General features: G+C 43.0%; 1 protein-coding gene across 9 annotated transcripts in view; it reads left to right on the forward strand.

The window, feature by feature from the left end:
- The window catches only part of mrtfab (myocardin related transcription factor Ab), a 44,497-nt gene extending 40,921 nt beyond the window's left edge, over positions 1-3,576 (forward strand). For 7 of the 9 annotated variants that reach the window (XM_083994201.1, XM_083994199.1, XM_083994203.1 and 4 more), the window contains 4 exons: positions 66-206; positions 379-471; positions 1,871-1,931; positions 2,022-3,576. In XM_083994201.1, coding sequence (XP_083850327.1) covers positions 66-206; positions 379-471; positions 1,871-1,931; positions 2,022-2,605 — 879 coding nt within the window. In that variant the 3' untranslated portion in view covers positions 2,606-3,576. The remainder of the gene's footprint in view (positions 1-65; positions 207-378; positions 472-1,870; positions 1,932-2,021) is intronic. The other 2 variants (XM_083994205.1, XM_083994202.1) reach the window with 1 other exon arrangement.
- Positions 3,577-18,446: the final 14,870 nt, after the last annotated feature.

Here is an 18,446-nt window from a genome sequence, read left to right on the forward strand (position 1 = left end):
TCACGAGCCAATTATAACTGAGTATTAACATCTCATCTTCTTCTTGTCCCTGTGTCTCCCCTCAGGGACAGAAGTCGGGGCTGCACCTGGACACCAACGGCGTCCCCCAGCCCAGCCTGCCAGCCACAGCTCCGCCCAACCTGCAGCCCTTCTTCGACGACATGTCGGACAGCGAAAGCCAAAGCAGTTTAATCTCGTCTCTGAAGGTAACGCCGCCGCCGCCGCCTCCTCCTCCTCTGCTCCTGGGAGCTCCCGTCGTCATGTCGACCTTACTGCTCAGTCTGCCGCTCCACATTTGTCAACTTCATTAACCCTTTTTCTCCTTGTTTCTCCCTCTTTTCTTTTTCATTTCATCACTTCATCACTCCATCCTGGCAGGGAGAGGAGGTGTGTCCGCCTTACGACCGGCACACACTGTTCACCCCTCCCTCTCCCAAACCCAACACCTCCCTTCCTACTCAACGCTCCAAAGTATGTCTTCTAGCATGTCTTTTCTTTCCGTCTTTTCTTTATTGTCCTTCTTTTTTGTCCGTCTCTCCATTTTCAAACCTTATTGTGCACATTTTACTGATCTTTGAAATGTGCCTGACTTAAAGTAACAACCTCATCTTGATATGTTTTCTTTTCTGTGTTTTGTTGTGTCCTTTCACTTACCGACTGTGTTTCCCATAATGCTCTAGACATTTCACAGAAAGTTGTTGCAAACTTTCGCTCAGATGTCAGACACCTGTAGACAAAATGAACTGGTGGTTATTCAAGTGTTTCATGTCGAGAGAAAGTGAGAATCACATAGCAACAGACTGAAACTAACCAGTCTGCTGTTCACTGTGAGAGAAGAAAAGCCTGTAATGAGAACTTTTCAGCTTTAGATGCACATGAACCATGACACTAAAGTAGGTGGAAATCCCTAAACACGCAATATCAGCACTTTGAAGACGTAATATAAGATTTAAAGCAGAAGTAAGTGATATATTTGTGTTAATATAAGTCTTAAATAGTTATATCTTCCGACAGCAATCACTTACATAGAGTGTTTGGACCGAAACACGGGTCTGTCAGTCACTCTGCTGTGAGCCGAGGAGAAAACTTTTCTCGTATCCTACAATTTTTATCCAATGAGGAGAGAGAACGGCATGCAGGGCTGTGTGTGCAGCCAAGGGACGCCGTGAATGTGGTGACGTAGGGACGAGGACTGTTATGGTGCGTTCAAGGAAACTCGTAACTCGTGTTTTTCCGACCTGTGAAGTCATACCAGTTCAATCTGGTACGAGTTCACGGGTCGGAAGTTACGAGTGGCCGTTATAGTGACTTTCACAGGTAAAACAGGTCGGAAAAACACGAGTGGGTTGCCTGAAACGCTACAAAGTCGTAAGTTGTGACTTGAAGCTGTAATTTACGGTTTCAAAAGCCTACCTGGAACGCAGCATTAGCCAAAACCACCGGATCACTTACTTCTGCTTTAAGTAAAGAAGTAAATACCCCCTCATGTTTTTTTAAATACCTCCACATCCTTCTTGAGACCACATACATAATGAATATGAATATTTTTCAAGTTTCTATATGAGACGTTTAGGGGAGGTGGGAAGTTAGTGCACCGACAAATCATCATCATCATCATCACTCATAATGAAGCAGTGCTGTGGTTTAAAAGGTTTGGAAACTGCTGATTTAGATAAAGTCAAACAGGCTGCACACTGTATTGTAAATGTGTTGTAATGGGATGTAATGAAATAAGAAATAAATAAAGGTAAAATGCAGAGTTTATCTCTATTTAAGACGTGGAGTTTGTCTAGGTGCGTTGTGTCTGTGTGCTTTGTGCTCTTGTTGGCTGAGCCTGAGGACTCATGTTTCCCTCTCTGTCTGTTTGCAGGAGAACGGTGTGAACAGTCAGCACATGGACGACCTGTTTGACATCCTGCTGAAGAGCGGAGGTAACGACCCGTCGTCACCGTGGACACCAAGACGTCCCGAGTCTGTCGTCCCCGGCACTGACCAGATTTTCTCTCTCTGTCCTCCCTCAGAAATCCCCGGCTTCAAGGCCAACCCGGACCCTTCCCTCGCCCCCCTCCACTCCGACCCGCCCTCCCCGTCCTCTCCCCCGTCTCCCCTCCACCTCTCCCCTCCCACCCCCACCTCCCCCCTCATCTCCCCTCAGCCCTCCGTGGGCGAGCCCTGCGCGGGCAGCGGGCGCCTGGAGGACTTCCTGGAGAGCACCACGGGGGGCCCCCTGCTGGGCGTGGAGCCCGACGGCGGCCTGACGCTGATCGACGACCTGCACAGCCAGATGCTGAGCACGCCCAGCATCCTGGACCACGCCCCCTCCCCCATGGACACGTCCGACCTGGGCTTCTCGCCCCACTCCGCGGGGTTGGACTTTGGCGACGCCGCCTTGGACAGCATGGACTGGCTGGACATCTCCATGGTGGGGAGCGCCAGCGGAGGAAGCGGCGGCGGCGTAGGCGGGAGAGGGGGAGTGGGAGGAGCCGGCGAAGGAGACGGAGGGACGAGTCTGGCCCCGCTGGCGCCGCACACTCCGCCGAGCGTCTTCTCGGCCGATTTTCTGGACAGCACGGACCTGCAGCTGCACTGGGAGTCGTGTCTGTAGCTCGGCGCGCACAGACGGACACACACTCGCTCACACTGTGTACAGGCTCTGTCTTTATTTCATGCACATACAGAAACCTTCTCTATGCTGTCTCTACCACTGCAGGGGTCACTGGCACATGCAAATACACGCACACACATTTACACAATTTGCCCTGTCTTTCACTGGCTGTTACTATATGCAGGATGAGGTGGACAAAACATAGATATTAAATTCATAGAGAAGACTTGAATAGGTGGGACTGAAGTGGACTTTGAATTTTAATTCTATGGGGATTGGTACAGGAGACTGTAACATCCCATCTTCTCCAGTATAACCAGGTTAAATTGAACCAGCAGAAAAACTGTAGGTCACTGTAATAACGTCATTTCAACCCTTGGAAAACGGTTTGACAGACGAGAGTTGACGAGGAGCCGTCGTTGGCTCCTGGAGGAAAAAAAAAAAAAGCAGAGTGTGTGTGTCAGTGCCTCCTAAACTTTGCACTTATGCTGAATCTGATTGGTTTAAAGGGGGGGAGTTCAGGCGGACGGCTGAAGTGTCAGCGCTGCGTGGTGATGCTGATTGAACGCTACAGTGTGCTGTACTGGTCAGTTGATGGTGTGAAAACAAAACGGCACAGTCGGTGGTCTCATCATCTCACCGTGGAAACCTGAACCCCGCCCACACTAGTCAAAAAAAAGCAAAAACAAACAAAACAAAAAAAAAGAAACCAACCGTCATTGGTTGACAGTTGCTATTGAAATGAACCATATCAGTGGCAACAGTTTGAATTGAAGCCTCATTGGAGGTTGCGTATTATTGGTAACATTATGGTAGACCACTATGTATTGCTGTATATGGGGTGTATATTATCAATTGTCCATATGACTATTTTTCTTTGCTGGTTGCTTTAGAGTCGAGCTGGCCGGCTGGGGAACATACGGTGAGGGCGGGGCTTCCAAAATCCTTGGACCTTGTCATTTTTTTAAAGAAAAAAAGTTTAAAAAAATAAAAATACTATAAAAAACTCGAAGGTGTGTCTGTTTTTCTTTTACATTCACAATACAAAATAAATCATATAGCATGTAAATGTGTCAAAAGACAATTAAGTTTTTACTACTCAAAAAAGCAATTAACATTCATTTTATAAAAAAGAACATCTGAGCCTGCTTTTTAGTGTTGTTATTAATTAGTTTAACCATTGGTAACCTGTTACACTTGTTTGAATAATCCTGGTTAGATAAAGAAAGACCACAAGAGGGCGCCATTGTTAAGAAATCAGCTGTGTTCACCTCTTACAAGCATCTGGGAATCAACAAGTCTGACTTTTTTTTTTTTTACGTTTGCAGTGTGCAAAACAAATTTTGAAGAGTTGTTAGTGGTTGCAAGTGCAGGAAATTTTAATTTCCATAAAACATTTAGACTTTAATTAATAAATCAATTAATCTTAAATGTTTTTCTAAACACAGATCTGTCCCGAATCAAGTCTGAACCCTGAACCGCTTCATGTGTCAGGACCAAAACACAAACCTGCTCACTGTGTGGGAACAGCAACCACTTCAATGTTTTAACGACAATGGTCTCATGCACTTCATTTTGAAAGCACATCATCCCTTCCTCTCAGCGGTCTGATGGAGGAAGCTCATGAGTGTGAACACACACTGACACATTCTTCACCTTTTCCATCTTAGAATAGCCTGGAAAGTACTTCAGAGTCTATTTGTTTTTCTATACTCTTCAGATTCATCTTTATTTGTCCTTTGCAGGAAACTTGTTTTCACAAACCCGTACAAAACATCCTCAAGATGCACATACCCACATTAAAACATCACCCACATAACAATAGACGAAACACACATTTAGCGACTCAATGATTTGTTTAGCTCTGTTATCGAGAGGGAACAAAGCTCTAAGACAACAACAACTAAGGGTGAACTCACTCCCACTTACACTTCCTCTTCTTTGCCACTTCACACACTCACAGACTGTTTAACATCTTTGAGGAGTAACAAATAACAACTTGTGTGGCTGACACACACACACACACACAGTGATGCATCTCTATGGTTTCCTCACTTACTGCCCTTGTGTTGCATTACTTGTCACTGTTTTACACCTGAGCTCTTCAGTGTGACAGAGGTGCAGAACATTGTTTACTGGTTCCTGGTGAGACTTTCACAGTTTAGCTCAGACACTTTATGTTGCACATGACAAGCTGTATTCACAAGGAATCAGCTCAGGTTTAAAGACGCATCTGGAGGGCAAATAAATTATTTATTTCAACTAGGATGAAGTCATTATTATTAATTACTATTATTGCATTCAGTTGACTTCAGCTGGAACCAACAAAAAACGGAATGAAGTCACTCATTTCCACTTGATGCGAACTGCTAAACCACATTAGCTGCTAATTATACAGTAATGTACTGTATAGCCAAATCTCTGATGGAACTGGCAGTGGCTGAGTTGCATCATGGGTAGTGTAGGCACCTGATTTTGATGAGGAAGAAGGATACACAGGGGAAAACAAACCCAGTTCCTCTGGTTCTGCTACAGATAAGGTTTCAGTGGCGGAACGAAACAACGAGGATATCTTTCCAGATCGGCCATTTTGCTGCAGCTCAGTCCTACAGGGAGAGAGATCCCCAATGAAAAGAGACTAATTTCAAAACCCACAGGAGCTTCAATAGCCCATGAATTCTGGGGAGATGTGTTGGTAATTAGAGAGCTCTTGTTTTGAACAGTGGGGATAAAGTGACCTCTTCACCATCTCCTCCTCTTTCCTTTCTCTGCAACATTGACTGAATCGAGCTCTAATGCCCCCCCAGTCTTTCAAGCCTCACTCAGCCAGCCCCTATCATCTCTCAAAGACCCTGATGAGCCATCAGTAGATCTCAAACACACACACACACACACACACACACACACACACATACACTGAACCCAACACACACAGATATAATATGCAAAGCACGCAAACATGCAACCAGCTCAGAACGCTCTTACAATTACAAATTCGCTTCACACACACACACACACACACACACACACACACACACACACACACACACACACACACACACACACACACACACAGGTCACAGCAGCTCCCCAGTGCAACATCAGTACTCTCTCTCACTCTCTTTTTCCCCCTCTCTTTCTCTCTCTCTCGCTCTCTCTCTCGCCCATACACAGAGCAGATAAAAGTCCCGAGGCCATGCCACTAATTAACTACAGTGAGCTCCAAAGGGCCACGGCGCCACGAGGGCTAAAGATCTCCTCTGTTCTCCACATCCCACTGACAGGAGGCTGCCACCCTGCAGCCAGCAGTCACGCATGATTTTTAATCACACGTGTTCAGAAAACCTTCCATCGCCCCAAAAAAATACGAACAAAAGAGGAATGAGAATGTACAACAATGGTCGCCATCTTCGCAGTGAAATGGAGTCATGGTTATCAAAGATTTCCCGGGACAGGCTTTTTATTTTCCTTATGTGAACCACCCTTAGTGTAACTCTATATTTTCTCTAAATCTATTTCCTTTGCATGAGTTGCAGACATAGGAGGAAATAGACTTCTCTGGCCTTGACTTTGCAGTAGGAAACTGTTTTCATGTGTTAAAGTTTTGAATGTATATATATTTGGGATTTGTATGTCATACATTATGTCATGTGGAAGAGGAGCTTTAAAGTTGAACACAGGTTAAATGATTCTAATTCACTTTAATGATTCACTGTTGGTCATCACTGTAGTTTGAGGACTAATGAGAGACAGATTACATAACAACACTGGTGTGTCTTAAGTGGCTCAAGCTCAGAAAAGTGTTTGCTCCTTTAGCATCTTGTCCCCTCCTGGTGGTAAACGCTCACGTTTCAGACTTCTTGTTATAAATGAAAAGTCCTCAGCACCAGCCTGAGGTAGCGAAGATGACATAACCCCCAGAGGTCAAGAAAGCGTCGCTAAGAACTAGCGACTTTATTTTGATTAGTGGATCCCGTGCAGTGGCCCGTAAAGTTTTAGATAAAAGCAGTGGAGGTTTTAATTCAGCGATGATTCAGTATAAAACATCTTTTTGTTTTTCTCCTGTGACATCACGGCACAAACAAGCTCTGTTCTTTTCGTCGCTATTAGTCAGAATGAGGTGATGTGAATTTTAATTTGTCTTTACAGTCGGTACACTTTGTCTGGGCTCCGTGGTGATCACATTGTCCTTTGCTGACTTTAATAGCTTCCAGACTATGGGAAGCACCACATCTGATCTGTGTGTTTAAATATTGTATAAGACTAAAATCATATCCTGTGTTTTTAGTGCATTATGTTTCCTACTATCCAGAGGAAAAGTTGCACAAAGATTAAAATGTATGCTAATTTGATTATCACTTTATATGTTTGTTAAATGGAAAATTGTGTGTTTCTGGAAGAGCAACTGTGTGTCATGGAGCCTCCGTCTGCATTTCTGTGTGAAGTTGTATGATGTGAGAGGAACAGTCAGGTCAGGGTGGATCCTGCTGCGGCCGCAGAGCCTTTGATAGCAGAGGATGTGAAGGCTGACATTTGCACGGGCAGGGAAGATGGAGGGGAGGAGGGGGGGCATCTTGGAGGAAAGAGGGAGGAGGGCACTGAGAGAACTGTGGGAGTTTGTTGTACACCTGTTTGTTTGAGTGAAACTGAGCACGTGGGCAAAAAAAGACTAAAAGACAGTGACAGAACAGAGTCACTGAGCTCTCTGAGCTAAATGCAGGTCTCTGATCCACACTCACTCATCACTCCCAGACTGGCTCTGTTGATGTTTGTGCGCATGCACGAGATTTGCTGCAAGATGTTTGTTCATCATTGTAAACCACTGGATGTATGATATAAACATGGAAAACATAAATCAAATTATTTTTTTCCATACAACTTTTTCATGTCGCGGCTTCAGGACACTTGGGTCAGTACGGACGAGCAGTATGGAGGTATCTGGATGTTTCATAGTGTGTTTTGGACAATTCAAAAGTGAACTCTATCCACCGCCATTATATGAAAATCTGTTGCCAGCCGGACCCCCCTGGAACTCCAAAAGCATTTTGATAACTCCAAAAGTTCTCCGAACCCTTCCTTGGCATGACGGTGAGTAGAAAATTGGTGAATTATCGATTTTGGGTGAAGTATCCCTTTAAATAGCTTTGGAATAATTGTGATGGTTTAATAAATGGCTTAACTTGTTACGAGGGAGAATGGAGGCTCTCTGCCTTCCACGTGCATGTCTCTGATTGCGTCTCTTGGCTGAAAAACAACTGTGCAAGATCAGGGCCGCCACCCTGGTGTCCCAGCCCTCGTCTCTGCGCACCGCGACACAAACGCACCCCGTAACCCGTAATCTCTTGCTTATTACATAAACTACACAAATATGCCAGTCGTAACATTGTGTATGATATGTTATGCACCGCTCTATTGATTGCATTCTCGATGGCTTCGTTGTAAACAAATGCACATGGCCAGGAGGAGGGTTAGCAAAACAGCAGAAAAGTGACCAGACTTACATAGTTCCTCTTTAACTTAACTTGTGATAAACATATCATGTGTTATTGTTACGGCCTGCTGCTGACACCTGTGTTGACCATTTAAAACTTGCTGAAACATTTCCATTCATTTAAATCAACTGCTCTATTGTTTTATAAACCAGGCATACACAAACTGCAGCGGACACTCACTCACTCTGTGTTAGTAATGTTGTTGACTCTAAGGTGAACACTTTCACTGGTGAGTCACGCTGCAACAATATGTTGTCAGAAAAGAAGAAAGGAGTTCACCACACTGTCCCACATCCTGCTTAAAAAAGTTGAGAGCACCAACATTTCCTCCATGTTGTTCCCATTAAGAGCAGCAGTACTGGTTTGTTGCCCTGCAGACAGAGAACTGTTGTGAGGAGAGACACAACAATAAAAAACAACAACTTTTTCATTAATGTGTTTTGAATCTAAACCCACTGACACAAAAGAACTGCTTCAACCTGACAAACTGGGTGTCATCATAGTCGCCTTTGGGAGGCCGACTACGGCCGCACTCACGGGTGACCAGTCATTACGTAATCGAGGACTGAGTCTTTTAACATAACCTTGGGACGGCTGAACAGTGCGAGGGAGTTACGTAACGCAGCCATGTTGGCCTGGTTTAGAGGTTTTTGTTTTGGACTCCACAGATGTTGGCGAGGGGCGGGGCGGCAGGGGGTGACCTAAAAAACACAAGATATTGTAGGTCAGGTCAATTAAACAGGCTGCAGAGGAAGTCGGTAGGAAATACACACCTTGTAACTATGAGTGATGGAGCATGAATGTCGAGTTGGACACAATCATCGGCTGTGTCAGTTCTATTCTGGATCAATGGATCTTCATTAGTACACAAGAGGTGTCAGACTGTTGGACGTGGAGCGTGGGCCGATCGGAGCACGCTGGTGTCCACCGACACATGGTTTTTCTTCAGAGGCTTGATCCAGACATATACTCCACATGCACATCATCATCTTTATAACATTTCATAACTTATGTAGGTTAAAAAAATGTTTTTGCAAAAGCTCATTTTCCACTTATCTATCGGTCAGATCATTACAGTGAATGGGTTTGGCAGCTCATGTTCAAGTTCAACGGTACACTGTGTCTTTGTCAGTGATCTGATACGGGTTTATAGCTCTTAGCGCTGCATGGACATGATGAGAGGACAATATGAAAGTAGGTTCATCACAATGGAAGCATCAATTAATTGACTGGCCGGTCCCAAACAGCCGTGAGCTCTAGGTTTAATTGGAGAGAAGCTTCAGTTCAGACGCTTGATGAGAGCGAGAGAACAGAGACGTGATCAGACCGATTGTACTGGGAGTCAGTTAAATTAATTAGAACAGTGGGACAGTGTGGGTACAGTAGCAGTGGAACATGGATTCAAGGAATTTGTGTGTGTATGTGTGTGTTTCAGTGTTTCTTCCTGTCTTCACACGCTTGTGTTTTGTGTGATAAAATATGAAAAACAGCACTGAAAGCTCCACTGTGTGTTTGCATCACATCCTGCTACAACTTTCTCTCCGTTCGAGACAAATTAAAACTTTCCGGGATCATCGAGCAACCAACCAATCACTCACTATCAGATGGCTGCACCCAGACAGTGAGATGTGATCACACAAGACACACACACATCCCCTCCAGAACTTATTCCAACTTATAAAACCCCTCCAGCCTGGACCAATTATCATGATGAACAAGCCGTGAAGGAATTAGTGTTCTAACACATGTATGTATTTGCACTTTGACATTTCCTGTCCAGCCAAACTCTGGTAATACATTGCACATAAGTAAGATTTTATTTTTGCTTCATGCATGTTTTTACTCCACATGTGACCAGGGCCGTTGTATAGCAAAGAAAGGTGATGATAATTCTAGGGGCCCCGCGCCCAGTAGGGCCCACACAAAAAAACCCAGTAGTCTAATCTTTGTATGACTGATTTATTCTGCTTAGACCCTGACTAATACTCATAGTAATCTGCATTAGCATCAAAACAAAGTAGGCTAAATAAAAAATGATAATACATACGTAGTCTAGGGGAAAAAAGTGGAAAAGTCAGGGGCCCACTTTAGTATTCTTTCAGGGGGCCCAGAATTCCTAGCAACGGCCCTGCATGTGACCCTTGCAATGGACAATAACACATTCTTTGCGCTTTTATTTTGAAATCTAGGAATAAAAGTGCTTTTAAACAAACCCACAGGTGAGTCAAATTTGTTTGGAGGACATATTGGTGTGTGTGTTTCTGGGATGAAACTGGGGATGTTGATGGGTAATGGCTACTTATTCACAAGCAGCCAATATAATGACATTCAACACGGCCGTCCCCTGTGGGACTCGGAGTGATTAAGAGGGAAAATTGAAAAAGAAACAGGGAAGCGAGAGATGTAAACGAGTGGAGGGGAAGGCGATACAGATGTAGGCCTGGATATAAATAAAAACAAGCAGTGAGAGCGAGGGAGGGAGAAGACGAGAGCGGAGCCAGAAGAAAACGGGAGAGCCAGTGGAGACCCCAGAGAGGAGCGAGGAGCTGCAGCGTTGTGGTGTGTTGTTCAGTGTGATTAACTCCAGAGGAAGAAGCCTGCTGGAGGACTTACCGAAATAGCTGCTCCCTATTAAAATCAACTACTGCGACTGCCACTCACCTGGCTGCTGCTTAGCAATGCAAATGTACATGACACGACGCTATACGTTACAGCGTCTATAGGAGGAGTTTGTCCTTGTTCTAGTGAGACGCTGAGGTGAACAGACAAAGTCTTTGATTCAAAGGTCGGTATGTTTAGAATATTGAGCCGTCAAAAGATTCATCTCAAGTCGTTAGTGTGATGAGGGAGGAGAGGTCCTCGCTGTTCAGACCATATTGGCATTTAGGTGAAGCGGCAGGTCAGGTTTATAACATCAGAAGACAGAAGGCCTCCCAGAGCAGAGGCTCCGGTGGAAGTGTGAGTGTAGAAGTTACAGAAGGAAATCAAAGAAATCAGCTGAAACATCGCTGTGCTCTTCAGGTTCAGAAACACAAGCGTAAATATAACTACAAAAGTCAGACCTCCTGTCTTACACGGATCCAGAGACAATAAAGCAAAGGAGCTGATGAAAACAGGACTGAGCACATGGCTTAAAATGGAAAGACTAAGAAGACACAACTTCTAAAAAAAGAGCTTCCCATGTGATCCACTGAGTGACTCTGGATTGTTCTTGTTTTTGCTTTTTTTGGGGGGGTGGGGGGGTATATTTGTGCAAATTAGAGGTAACAACATCACTGTTCACATGTCAGAGAAGTGATCATTTAAAAGTTATTGGTTATACTTATTTTTTTGTTGTTTATTTAGACAGTGCACAGCTCTCAGTTGTGCCAGAGTTAGCTCAAGCTAAATTTCATCTGTAGTCTCTGGGCAGGAAACAGAGATCTGTTTAGACAAAAACACAGAACAGCATATTTAACGACAACAATAACAACCAGATTATTCTACATTAAAGTCCAGTGTTTGAGTTTATGGTTGATGGGTAAATGATTGGGTTTAGCCATGATTTCATCTTGAAACAGTTACATTAGGAGGTAAAAGTAAGAAGTGACAGTGATCCAGCTTCACACCAGACTGAACAGCAGCTTTTCTGGACACAGGTGTGTTTGTTTATGCCAGACATCCCATAATGAATACTTAAATTAATCAACACATTCTTCAGCAGGAAGAGGTTGAAGTAGTCGAGTAGGTTATGAAAGCTAGAGAGGAAAAAAGTGAGGAAGGTCAGGTTGTAATAAACACACCTGCATGAATGTGAGCAGCTGGAAGCCACAGAGCTGATGAATGAGACGCTGATTGTGAAGCTGCTTCGGTGCAACTTTGGTGCTTGATCTGAATCTCTTGGCTCCAAAAAGCACACGGTCACACCTCTGACTTCAGGCCAGGTGTTGAACTCACCGTTCACCTGCCTCACAATACCACTCAAACCAACCATGTACCTGAATAAAGAGGTACCAATCACTGCACTTCTTCCAATTTCTGCTCTGTTACAGTGACCAACAGCAGAAATTAACAATTACAATCTGGTACACAAGAAATGTTTTTTGTCTCTAGAGCTAATTTCTTCCTTCATGACGACTGTACTGTATACTCCACCGATTATCAAAGCTTACATTTCTGTAAATATGAGGGCCTGCCACTTTGAGTGACAGTTGGGTGGATGAATGTCTGTCTCAAACCAGCATGCATTGAAGTCTTTTCATTTCTATTTATGGTCTATGACCTGAACACAACTCATTTTAAGTCCAATACACCCATGGGTGCCCACAATTGTGTGTTATTAAAGGGATAGTTCAACATTTTGGCAAATTGGCCCATTGCCATAACCCTTATCATTTTAGGAGTAGGTTCGTTACCTTTAATTGTCGGTGCAAGCTATTTTAAGAACAGCGGAGCAGAGCTGCGAGCTGCTAACTAGATAATAATGGAATGTTACAAGACAGAGCTGTTTTCGAGGCAAATGCTTGCCGAAAAACTGCCCCCGACGGAAACGCAGATCAGCGTTATTACAAGACAATGTAGGTGCTGTATGCCTACAAAGTGTCTTAGCTTCAGATGGTGGGCATCAGATATCAATACAATACTTATCTTTACTCTGATGTTCACAAAAGTTTGATTCAACTTTTCTGCATTGAGTGAGGCGGTCAAAAGCATCAATTAGTAATAAGTTGCAGGTTTTCTATGTGAATGATGGTTAGATATCCAGGATCATCCAGGGATCATAAACTCAATCAGTTGCTGTCAGACTGACTGACACACACACACACACACACACACACACACACACACACACACACACACACACACACACACACACACACACACACACACACACACACACACACACACACACACACACACACACACACACACACACACTGCATGAAAATAATCCTGCAAAAGTTGTGACTCTGAGTCTTAGACTTGCGCTTTTTCTTCTTCTTCACTTTTCGACTCCTCATCACAACGTGCTCTGTCACAGGTATCAAAGCTTCGTCAGCCGTCTCTCATTCTTCTGCTGCATTTTACTCTCATACACTGATTCTTTCACCTTCCTCTCAGGAGTCACTCTCAGTCTGTATTGTGCATTTGCTTTCCATTAACTTCCATTCTTATGAACATTTGATTCAAGATATACTCTCAAGCACTGCAGTTTGGATGAGACCAGTTTAACCCTTGAATTTCTCATTCAATTTCCCCGGTGAATCACCAATGTAGCCCATTTTCAATTCCACAATCACAGCACGTTTGAGTTGAGTATTTTTTTGCTCTGACAAAAAGCTGCGCTGTGATTCGCTGATGTGATAGCCTGAAAGCGTTGACACCTTGACCTTTTTACAGCTACAGGTTAGAAAACTCTGTGGGTGAGTGTAAATCGATGACTTGACTTTATCAATGGATTTTATGTCTCATGTTGTAAGGTTGAATTGTTCAACTTTTTTCCCCCCTGACATTCAAGATGAAACTTTTGTTGATCCACAAGGGGAAACTGTGGGGAAAAAAGAAAGAAAAAGAAATATGGAACACACTCACAAATAACAACAAGAAACAAGAAATATCTATATAAAGTAATAAATATAGAGAAGAAATAATGTGGGGCACAAAATAAAACTGTCTCATATGAAAATGTGACCAAATATGGATCCTGCTGAAAATGTAGAGGAAAATAAATACAACATGACAGTCAGTCACTTAACTGATTTATCCATCCATCCATCAATCAATAATATAGTGTGGTACAGCTCTGTTCTTCTATGCATCCATTTGTCTATCTGCCATCACCATCAGCTCTGTTCTATGAGATCAACTTTACCTCAAACAGCCAAACACTGATCCAATAACGCTGCCTCTTTGCTCCTCTACCACACACACACACACACACACACACACACACACACACACACACACACACACACACACACACACACACACACACACACACACACACACACACACACACCAAACAGAACACCATGTAAATAACATTACTGAACACAGCTCAAGGCATTTGGAGGCTGGCTGCCTCCACTGAGCTCCACAGGTCACCAGGAGGAACCAGATAATATAATTTTCAATGTTACTTTTCCAAAATGCACTTTTGTTACCAGAGAGATTAAAGTCTTAACATTTCTGAAATGATCAAAATGAAAAATGAATGAAAAAAAAGGAAAAGTGACTTATTGAATATAGAAAATTGTAATCGAGCTGCAACTGACCACCCTGATCAGTTTACAGTAAGTCCCACAATGCATCTGTTTATCTCAAATCTGCAGTACTGTACTGTTTTTACTGTTCAAACAGCTGGTGGCAAGCCTGAGACGGAGGAACATTGCTCACTGGGAAAACATGAGGAATGATGAACTCCCAGTGCACCTGTCTGAACTCAAACAGCTGATCCGTCGAGTAATACAGTGTTGTAATAAAAAAAACAAAAGTGTACATTCAAACTGCTGTTGGCCTCTTTTTTTTGCTAAAAAATTGATAAAAACATTTTTGTGTCTGGCTCCCTCTCAGCTCAGCTTCTGCTCCTGGATGCAGATAGCTACCTCACACAACCCCACATCAAACAACTCCAACTATCACTTTAAGCTGAGACACTTTTAACTTGGACACCGCAGGATGTGCTGCATTTATGCAAACCCACAGTGACATTACGTGTTGATATGCAATTTTTTTTTATTTATGCAAATACATGTAGCCCCCTTTAAAATCATAACAAAAATACAGAACAAGGGTGTGAGAGCTGTGAGCGAAGAGAGAGGAGGGGGGGGCGGGCAGGACACAAAGACTGTGGGGAAATGGGATTCATTACAATTCTCCCAAGAAATGATGCCTGTAATGGACGAGGCAGCGTCAGAGCTGATTTGTATCTGTTGAGGAGAGTTGGGGGCCGAGGGCCGAGGCCCTTCAAATTGCTAATCAAAGCCGGCCGAGAAGACTGACAGCTATTCTCACTGGGCGTCTGCACAGGGCTCATTCACTTCTATGAGTCGCTGTGTGTGGAGTTGTAATGGGCCCAAATGAAGCTGGATATTTGCATCTCCTTTGATTTGGTAAAGGTCACTGCTGACAGGGAGGTCCAGGGGACTGTGGACACACACACGCACACACACACATGGGAATCTGATTGGAGATGATACTTTTACACTCTTTACCTTTTGTCTAAATCCTCTAAAATGAGGCTCATAATTTCTTTCTTTCGTCCCCTTTGTAGTTTTTTTTTTTTTTCAAATAGAATACGGTGTCTGTAGATGGCCTGTTATTTATATATAAATTATTCCTTATTTACAGTAATCTTTATTTACGCTTAAGGCTATTTTTCCTTTCTAAATGCTTTGCTCCATTGTGTGGCAGTTCTTCTCAGTATGACAACACAATATCTTCAAAAGTCCTTCACCTGTCACTCTGTCTTCCTTCCTTCTCTTCATATTCCTCAAAACACAAGCAACATCCAACTCTTTTCTTAATTTAGCAACATAGACCAACAAGAATGAAATAAGTTAAAATGCAGAGTTAAAAATTTAAGATTGGAGGCAAGGATTCATCCTGATAGGTCCCCATGAATATACTAAATTAAGGATGTGTGTGTGTGTATGTGTGTGTGTGTGTGGGGGGGGGGGGGGGGGGGGGGGGTCAGGACTGTGATTCAACCCCCCTGGGCTCTGCTGCCCTCTTTGTCTTTGCTTTTCTAATTGGCATCTGAGTGCAACCAAACAGTCAGAGGAACATCACTAATCATTCATCTAACCAACTCTAATAACCCTGCTGTCCGTCTCTGTCCCCGTCCCTCATCCAGCGCCTCTCTCTGTCCCACCAGTGGTCATCACAACCTGCTAAACAATCTTCTGCCTCATCCACTCAGTGAATTTCTACTGAAAAACTTCTATCGTCTTTTTCAGTTGAAATATTGAGCTTGAGGATCCAGAGTCTGTCATGCTGGAAGATCTGATCTCTGTGAGCTCATCTTACAAAACCTGAACAGAAATCTCAGAAGACATTATAGTACTGTTTTTAGCTGTGACTGTGCTGCCTTTTATGGATTTCATCATCGTTAACCCAGAAATAACCCTCTTTCTTTCTTTCTTTTTTTTTTTTTTGTTTATTATCATGGGCTAATTATGTCATATAATAATACTGTATTTTAGTATTTTGTCCTGGAGAGAGTCATTTATCATGTGTATGTATCTGTGAATATTAAACAGCCTATGCTTATTGGACTGAGCAAATTATAACACCAAAAAAACTAATTTCCATTTAAACATGTTTACTTGAATTCTACCTTTACAGTATTATATTTTCATTTAGCTGCTTCAGTTTCAGGGACCTGGTATTGTTTGTGTTGTAATGTAAAACTGTGACAGAACCATTATTAAATATTAACAGCAAAATATATTGATATTTTTTACTGCTATCACAGGCCAAAATGTCTGCTGTGAAAAATTCCCACTGATCACACTGCTCTCCATTAATTTCCATTTAGTCAAGAAATTATGATTTACAGCTGACTAATTTCACCTGCTTTGTTTTAGACTGCTGTTTTTGTTATTGCCCTGAAGCTAATGAGCAGTTTGTTATGTAAATCAAATCATTTCAGTGTTTCTAATGTGGTTTGTTATTCACTGTTGTGCATTGACTTCCATCTATTGTTCAAGTTGGAAAAGCTCACTTGCAGTTTAAACTGTCACAAAACCCAGTACGATGGCCAAACTCTTCTCCTAGCTATCCTTTTCATGTTTTTTTAAATCACTGTGAGCTTCCCGTAGACTTCGTAAACAGGATGCAGTTTACATGCATGAAGCTTTATTTCGATACCAGGGTAAATGCACTCAGCAAAAACAATCAATATTACAGTTGCTTTATGGATGCGGCGCAGCCATTCTGTTCATCTGCTCGGTATTAACTCGACGGTTGGTCGGCTGGTTAAGTGACAGACATAGAAGCCAGTCACGGATCAATATGGAGCTGGGTAACCCTCAACTTAAAGGTCATCCAGGACCAATTACTGTTTAAAGTCCAATAACAGTATAGTAAAGCTGTGCGTGTAACATTCTACGCTGACGATGAAGCTAAATATTTTATAAGTGACGCCTGAATTACTGCTGCACTTGAGGTCAAGGAGTTTTTCATTTCTGTTTACAAATGTAATTTGGTGACATCACAGCTTGTGTGGAAGCCAGTCATCACTCAATCTTATACTTAGAGAACTTGAAACCTCCAGCGCACCTACACTTGAGCACTGGACATTGTGATATCAAGTAGATAAAATGTTCAAACACAGGAATCTCTTCTGTTTATAGATAATCCCAATTTCAATAGGTAGAAATCCCATTGCATGGCATTGGTTGACTGTATAGTGGAGGCTCATGTTTGCCTATAGCACACTGGTCCGTGATGTTTCAGATTTGTATATGCTGTGGAGAGGATGGTGACAAAGAGGAGAAGATGACCGAAGACTGTGACATTTAAATATCAAACTATAAAAGAATTTCAGCTGCTCTAAAATGATGATGGATGCCTAATAAACACAACACAGACTCTACAATGACCACCTTTTGTCTTTCAGCGCACATCAACTAAAACACACAGATATGTGTCACCTCAAGTCCACTTATTAAAGCAGCAGCCGACGTATGACCTTATATGTTCTCTGATGCATTAATGCATGAGGGAACAGACAGCGACAGAGGGAGAAATTTCAATTATTCTCCAGGCATACAAAATGGAGTCGCAGCCAACATTTTCCAATGTCACGTCTCATATCAACAAATCAAAGCTCTTCACCCCAAGGAGAGCTGGGCAGTCAGTAACATTTACTCTGGTCAAAACATGTGGAGCACTAAATGTCTGTGACTGAAAACGTTGTGTCACTCTGACAGACCCTCTGCTGTGTTGTTGTGTGCATGTGGCGCCAAACGGGTTCAGTCCTGCAGCATCAGAAACATCAGACTCACTCATTAGGCTTTGTGCTGTGAACTCACAGCGTGGGCCGTCGGGGTGAAAACACACACGTTTAACCTACACACACACACACGCACGCTGTAGATTGTACGAGCGGGAAGGATTCAGGACTGGGTGACGGTTCAAAATCAATTTATTCCAGAGATAAGAGCATAAATCTCACACACACCTGACACACAGGTGGAAAAACAATGCAGCATTGAAAACAACTGTAGAAATCATTCTAATTCATTATTCAGTAAGATTATTTATATATAGATGTGTTGTTCCAAAAATGCAGGCAAACACACACACACACACACACACACATCACTGTGCAAACAAAAAATAACGAGACAAACACACACGGAGAC

This window comes from Trachurus trachurus, assembly GCF_905171665.1.
Source record: "Trachurus trachurus genome assembly, chromosome: 19".
In the NCBI taxonomy this organism is placed as follows: domain Eukaryota; kingdom Metazoa; phylum Chordata; class Actinopteri; order Carangiformes; family Carangidae; genus Trachurus; species Trachurus trachurus.